The following is a 7586-nucleotide window of genomic DNA, read 5'->3' on the forward strand; positions in this document are numbered from 1 at the left end:
TCTAAGACAACGTGCAGTCTGTGTAAGTATGACATTCATCAAGTAGGAGTGATATAGAGGTACAGAAGGCCCCTAGGGGCAATATTTTATGGCTGTGTATAGAGATCGTAAGAAACAATAATGAGGCCATGTGCCTCTGAGTCCTAAATCTTACTTATCAGCATTTGTGTTTATTTTATAATACCTTTTCCTATTTTTTTAACAACAGGCATCAGAGGAACACATGATGGTCTCCAGGAATGAAAGTTCAGTGAAGGAGTTCACACTTAGTGGTCTCTCCAGCTCATATGAATTACATATAATTTGCTTTGTTTTTTTTCTGGTCTTGTATTTAATGACTTTATTAGGGAACCTGGCCATTATAATCATAGTTTATATAGACTCACATCTACGTTCCCCAATGTACTTCTTCCTTAGTAACTTGTCCTTGTTGGACCAGTGCTACTCTTCGGTCACCATACCCAAAATGCTTATTAACATACTTTCAGACAGAAAGACAATCTCATTTAACCAATGCATATTTCAGCTTTTCTTCCTTCATTTATTTGGTGGCGCTGAGTGCTTCCTACTTACTGCCATGGGATATGATCGTTATGTGGCCATTTGTAATCCACTACGCTATCACACAGTCATGAATCACAGGTTTTGCTTCTGGCTGGTGACATTTAGCTGGTTTGCAGGTTTTCTACACTCATGCACTCAAGCTTGGCTCATATATCAACTCCCATTTTGTGGCCCTAACAAAATCAATTACTTCTTCTGTGATGTCCATCCACTCACAGTGCTCGCCTGTGCTGACACGTACTTTATAGATATGTCTATTATTGCCAACAGTGGAATGATTTCCCTTACTTGTTTTGTCATTTTATTGTTTTCCTATCTTGGCATCATTGCAACAATCTTAAAGATCCGTTCATCAGAAGGGAGGCGCAAGGCCTTTTCCACCTGTGCTTCCCATATCTTGGTTGTTACATTCTTTTTTGGATCATGTTTATTTTTCTATGCTAGACCACCTGTCAATTATCCAGCAGATAAGTTAATATCTATCCTCTACACAATGTTTATTCCTTTATTAAACCCAATTATCTACACATTACGAAACCAGGAGGTCAAAAATGCTGTCAAAAAGTTTTCCAGAAGCAAATTTCCCGCTCCTCCTTGTGGAATTACTGTATCCCTTGCAGTGAGGAGGAGACTGAATGGAACGCTGGTCACGCAAGCAAACTAGCACTCCATTTACTTTCAATGGAACTGCAAAAATACCTGAGCGGCACCCACTCAACCCCATTAAGATGAATGGAGCGCTGACTGTGCATGCTTGGCCAGCACTACACTCACAGTGACATCATTGCAGGAGAAGTGACCCCTACAGTAACAAGCAGAGTGTGATATGGGAGTCCTGTTTTGGAGATCGTCAGCGATCTCAGCAGTGGATAGGGGACAACTTGCAATTGTGATACAACCCCTTTAATTAACAGTGTAATGGTTTTCCAATTGTATAAAATATTTTAGGCAATATTCTCATCTCATAGAACAAAATATTTTATTATTTCTAATACATTTGGGCTTATTTACTATTGAAAATTTGACAGTTTTCTGGAGCAAGTTGTACCAGAAAACCTGAAAACATGCTTTGCGCCACATTTACTATGTGTTTTTAAGACTCTTTTTGCCTGTAATCAATAAATGGGGGTTACTTCATTAAAAAGGGGGGGCATGTTCTAAACTGTGCCAAAAATTGCAGCAAATTGCATGAAGGTTTTGGTGCAATTTTTGGCATAGATCAAGCCAAGTAAAAGGGTCTAAACTTAGCCTAGATAATCTAAAATTTAGATTGATCACTCAGCACAGCCATTGTGATGAATCTGATGCATTATAAGGCTAGGCTCATACCAATGCATTTGAATTGCATTTTACGCATATCATGCACCGCATATTATACGAATGTGCATCACGGCAATCCCTAGCATGATTTTTCAGGATTTTTGAGGATGCTTGAAATATAAGCCCTACTCCAAAAATAAGCCCTAGTTATAGTTAATAAAAACAGTCAATTTAAATAGTGTCCAAGCAGCTATACATGTAAAAAAGTTACATCTTTTGGAGCAAAAATTAATATAAGACCCTGTCTTATTTTAGGGGAAACATTGTGTATATGCTGCTTTTAAAAAAATGAAACCAGGAAGCCTGACGTGACAACATGGGGATCTATAATGTTCACTCATTCAAAGCTTGACTATAGAATAGAGATTTATGTGTGGGTCACCAGTCATTTATAAAATTCAGCAATTTTTAAATGCGATTGCATACTTTGCGGCTATTAGAGAAAAAAAAATAGATGCAGGATATGACATATTGCTATGAAAATTTGTAGAATGTAAAAAAAGATAACTGTTTTACACATTTTACCACTGAGTAAAGTATGAAAAATTGTATGACAATCAAAACCAATGTTTGACAGAAAAAGTCTGAAAAAAATTGAACAATCCAACAAACAAAAAGTATAGCTTTTAAATCGGCATATACTTATCATAGAACCGTTATCTAAATCTTTTTATTGTTTTCTGCACACATTTATTTTCATATGTTGTACACATATGAGTGTAAAACTGATTAAAAAGAATGCTGTGCTCTACATATAACCCCAGGTATGTTTTTCAATACTGTTTGTATGGGATTTAGTACATTTTATATAATACTAGCTGATATACCTGACTTTGCCTGAGTTAATTTGATACAGGTGTTTATGTGTTGTTCGCACAGAAAATTCCGTCCTCTCACTGATTAGGCTTGCTATATAAACCTGGCCCTGATCCCTCCTTCCTTGTGTGATTATTGTGCTCCAAGACTTGATCAAGCTCTGCTTCTGCCAGCTCTTCTGCAATCCTACTTAGCCCTCCCGTTGCTGACCCCTGGCTTCCCTACTGACTATGCTACCTGCCTGATCCATATGTATTGCAAACGTAGACCTGCCCTTGCTGACCCTTGCTTCACTTCCGACTATGCTACCTGCCTTGTCCAGATATAGCATTATGTAAGCAGCACACGGGAATCTTCTTATTCAATAATTACATCTTCCGATGTAACTTTATTAAGTCCACTAATAAAAACAATGTTTCAACCACAAAATGTGGTCTTTGTCAAGCTGGGGTCGAAACGTTGTTTTTATCAGTGGAATTATTAAAGTTACATCAGAAGATGTGAGTATTGATTAAGAAGATTCCTGTGTGCTGCCTACATAACGCTATATCTGGACAAGTATCAGTGGAATCCTGAGTCTGTATCATGAGCGTGCACCCCTTCAGCTTCTCGTTCTAGTTTGGACATATGGTGATGCTGCTGACTATTACAATTGCTGGTTATGCTACCTGCCTCAACGACCTGTACTGCAAACTGAGACCTCTGTTGCAAACTCCTGGCTCTTTTCTGACTACTCTCCAGACCTATAGCTATTACACCTGAGGCTCCAACCCAGTGCCTGAAACCACTAAATAAGCAGTGAAGAGCAAACTATTGTAAAGTGCAGTTTAACTAATTTGGCAAAGTTTTTAAAAACTTCTGTTCAGTAGGAATTAATTTGAACTGAACAGGAGGTTCACCAAAACTCCTAATATTAGGGTATAACACTATTTAAGAGCCATAAAATCCCTGTATAACACAGAGAGTATTTTAAAGGGCTTTATGGCTCTTAGTGTTATACACTAGTGTTATATTAATTTTTAATGGTTAATATGACCGCAATTTAAATCATTCCCTTTAAGAACACAGAGAACTGTATTCTGACATTCTCTATTTTTGGATAATAAGAATCACATTCATTTCTTGGAATTGTGGATAGAGTCTGAAGGCCAGAGTTATTCCAGCGATGATATAGGATGTCCAACAGAATAGCCAGTGTGGGGGAGTTTATCCTCTGATTGTATATCATTGTGTAACATTAAAAAATGTGTCTCCAGATGTTATTTTGTTTTTGTCAGAATAATGTTTCACTTTGAGAAAATACTTTTATAGCCAAGAAGGTATGTACTCATATACCTTGAATTATGTAACCATTAGAGATGAGCGAGCACCAAAAGGCTTGGGTGCTCGTTATTCGAGACGAACTTTTCGCGATGCTCGAGGGTTCGTTTCGAGTAACGAACCCCATTGAAGTCAATGGGCGACCCGAGCATTTTTGTATATCGCCGATGCTCGCTAAGATTTTCTTTTGTGAAAATCTGGGCAATTCAAGAAAGTGATGGGAACGACACAGCAACAGATAGGGCAGGCGAGGGGCTACATGTTGGGCTGCATCTCAAGTTCCCAGGTCCCACTATTAAGCCACAATAGCGGCAAGAGTGGGCCCACCCCCTCCCAACAACTTTTACTTCTGAAAAGCCCTCATTAGCAATGCATACCTTAGCTAAGCACCACACTACCTCCAACAAAGCACAATCACTGCCTGCATGACACTCCGCTGCCACTTCTCCTGGGTTACATGCTGCCCAACCCCCCCCCCACGACCCAGTGTCCACAGCGCACACCAAACTGTCCCTGCCCAGCCTTCAGCTGCCCTCATGCCACGCCACCCTCATGTCTATTTATAAGTGCGTCTGCCAGAGGAAAAGCAGGCACACACTGCAGAGGGTTGGCACGGCTAGGCAGCGACCCTCTTTAAAAGGGGCGGGGCGATAGTCCACGATGCTGTACAGAAGCAATGAGAAATCCAATCCTGTGCCACCTCCATCTGGAGCTGCACACGTGGGCATAGCAATGAGGAACCTATGTGCCACACACTATTCATTCTGTCAAGGTGTCTGCATGCCCCAGTCAGACCGCGGTTTTTTATAAATAGTCACAGGCAGGTACAACTCCGCAATGGGAATTCCGTGTGCACCCACAGCATGGGTGGCTCCCTGGAACCCACCGGCTGTACATAAATGTATCCCATTGCAGTGCCCTGGACAGCAGAGCTAACGTCAGATTAAATGCAGGTGGGCTTCGGCCCACACTGCATGCCCCAACCTGACCGGGCTTTTTAATTCATAGACACAGGCAGGTACAACTCCCTATTGTGAAGTCCCTGTGGACCGACAGCATGGGTGGGTGCCAGGAAGCCACCGGCGGTACATAAATATATCCCATTGCATTGCCCATCACAGCTGAGGTAATGTCATGTTTAATGCAGGTGGGCTTCGGCCCACACTGCATGCCCCAGTCAGACTGGGGTTCTTTAGAAGTGGACACATGCAGTTACAACTCCCTGTGGACCCACAGCATGGGTGGCTCCCTGGAACCCACCGGCGGTACATAAATATATCCCATTGCATTGCCCATCACAGCTGAGGTAATGTCATGTTTAATGCAGGTGGGCTTCGGCCCACACTGCATGCCCCAGTCAGACTGGGGTTCTTTAGAAGTGGACACATGCAGTTACAACTCCCTGTGGACCCAGAGCATGGGTGGGTGCCAGGAAGCCACCGGCGGTACATAAATATATCCCATTGCATTGCCCATCACAGCTGAGGTAATGTCATGTTTAATGCAGGTGGGCTTCGGCCCACACTGCATGCCCCAGTCAGACTGGGGTTCTTTAGAAGTGGACACATGCAGTTACAACTCTCTGTGGACCCACAGCATGGGTGGCTCCCTGGAACCCACCGGCGATACATAAATATATCCCATTGCAGTGCCCAACACAGCTGATGTAACGTCAGCTGTAATGCAGGTGGGCTAAAAATTAATTGGATTACACTGTAGGCGAGGGCCCCCAAAAATTGGTGTACCAACAGTACTAATATACCTGAGAAAAATTGCCCATGCCCAACCAAGAGGGCAGGTGAAACCCATTAATCGCTTTGGTTAATGTGGCTTAATTGGTAACTAGGCCTGGAGGCAGCCCAGTAAAAATAAAAATTGGTTGAGGTGAAAGTTTCAACGCTTTAATGAGCATTGAAACGTATAAAAATTGTTTACAAAAATTATATGACTGAGCCTTGTGGGCCTAAGAAAAATTGCCCGTTCAGCGTGATTATGTGAGGTTTCAGGAGGAGGAGCAGGAGGAGGAGGAGGAATATTATACACAGATTGATGAAGCAAAAAGGTCCCCGTTTTGGATGGTGATAGAGAACGATGCTTCCATCCGCAGGTGCAGCCTACGTATTGCTTAGGTATCGCTGCTGTCCGCTGGTGGAGAAGAGAAGTCTGGGGAAATCCAGGCTTTGTTCATCTTGATGAGTGTAAGCCTGTCGGCACTGTCGGTTGACAGGTGGGTACGCTTATCCGTGATGATTCCCCCAGCCACACTAAACACACTCTCTGACAAGACGCTAGCCGCAGGACAAGCAAGCACCTCCAGGGCATACAGCGTGAGTTCAGGCCACGTGTCCAGCTTCGACACCCAGTAGTTGTAGGGGGCAGAGGCGTCACCGAGGACGGTCGTGCGATCGGCTACGTACTCCCTCACCATCCTTTTACAGTGCTCCCACCAACTCAGCCTTGACTGGGGACCGGTGACACAGTCTTGCTGGGGAGCCAGAAAGCTGGCAAAGGCCTTGGATAATGGTCCCCTGCCTGCGCTGTACATGCTGCCTGATCTCTGCGCCTCCCCTGCTACCTGGGCCGCGGAAATGCGCCTTCGGCCACTAGCGCTGTCGGATGGGAAGTTTACCATCAGTTTGTCCACCAGCGCCCTGTGGTATAGCATCATTCTCGAACCCCTTTCCTCTTCGGGAATGAGAGTGGAAAGGCTCTCCTTATACCGTGGGTCGAGCAGTGTGTACACCCAGTAATCCGTAGTGGCCAGAATGCGTGTAACGCGAGGGTCACGAGAAAGGCATCCTAACATGAAGTCAGCCATGTGTGCCAGGGTACCTGTACGCAACACATGGCTGTCCTCACTCGGAAGATCACTTTCAGGATCCTCCTCCTCCTCCTCCTCCTCCTCCTCCTCCTCCTCCTCTGGCCATACACGCTGAAAGGATGACAGGCAAGCAGCATGTGTACCCTCAGCAGTGGGCCAAGCTGTCTCTTCCCCCTCCTCCTCATGCTCCTCCCCCTCCTCCTCCTCCTCCTCTGGCCATACACGCTGAAAGGATGACAGGCAAGCAGCATCTGTACCCTCAGCAGTGGGCCAAGCTGTCTCTTCCCCCTCCTCCTCATGCTCCTCCCCCTTCTCCTTCTCCTCAACGCGCTGAGATATAGACATGAGGGTGCTCTGACTATCCAGCGACATACTGTCTTCCCCCGCCTCCATTTCCGAGTGCAAAGCGTCTGCCTTTATGCTTTGCAGGGAACTTCTCAAGAGGCATAGCAGAGGAATGGTGACGCTAATGATTGCAGCATCCCCGCTCAGCATCTGGGTAGACTCCTCAAAGTTTCCAAGGACCTGGCAGATGGCTGCCAACCAGGCCCACTCTTCTGTAAATAATTGAGGAGGCTGACTTCCACTACGCCGCCCATGTTGGATTTGGTATTCCGCAATAGCTCTACGCTGCTCATAGAGCCTGGCCAACATGTGGAGCGTAGAGTTCCACTGTGTGGGCACGTCGCACAGCAATCGGTGCACTGGCAGATTAAACCGATGTTGCAGGTTCCGCAGGGTGGCA

The 7586-nt window shown here is 44.6% G+C and overlaps 1 protein-coding gene across 1 annotated transcript; it reads left to right on the plus strand.

Moving 5' to 3' along the window:
* The first annotated feature begins 223 nt into the window (after positions 1-223).
* Positions 224-1228, plus strand: LOC136628893 (olfactory receptor 4E2-like). The gene has a single exon (XM_066604985.1). The coding sequence runs from the start codon at positions 224-226 to the stop codon at positions 1226-1228; it is 1005 nt and encodes a 334-aa protein (XP_066461082.1).
* The last annotated feature ends 6358 nt before the right edge of the window (positions 1229-7586 follow it).

Source organism: Eleutherodactylus coqui, chromosome 5 (genome assembly GCF_035609145.1).
Source record: "Eleutherodactylus coqui strain aEleCoq1 chromosome 5, aEleCoq1.hap1, whole genome shotgun sequence".
NCBI classification, from domain to species: domain Eukaryota; kingdom Metazoa; phylum Chordata; class Amphibia; order Anura; family Eleutherodactylidae; genus Eleutherodactylus; species Eleutherodactylus coqui.

What these genes read in the sequence shown, in the direction of transcription:
- LOC136628893 (XM_066604985.1), top strand. Translation starts at nt 224, where the DNA reads ATGATGGTCTCCAGGAATGAAAGTTCAGTGAAGGAGTTCACACTTAGT.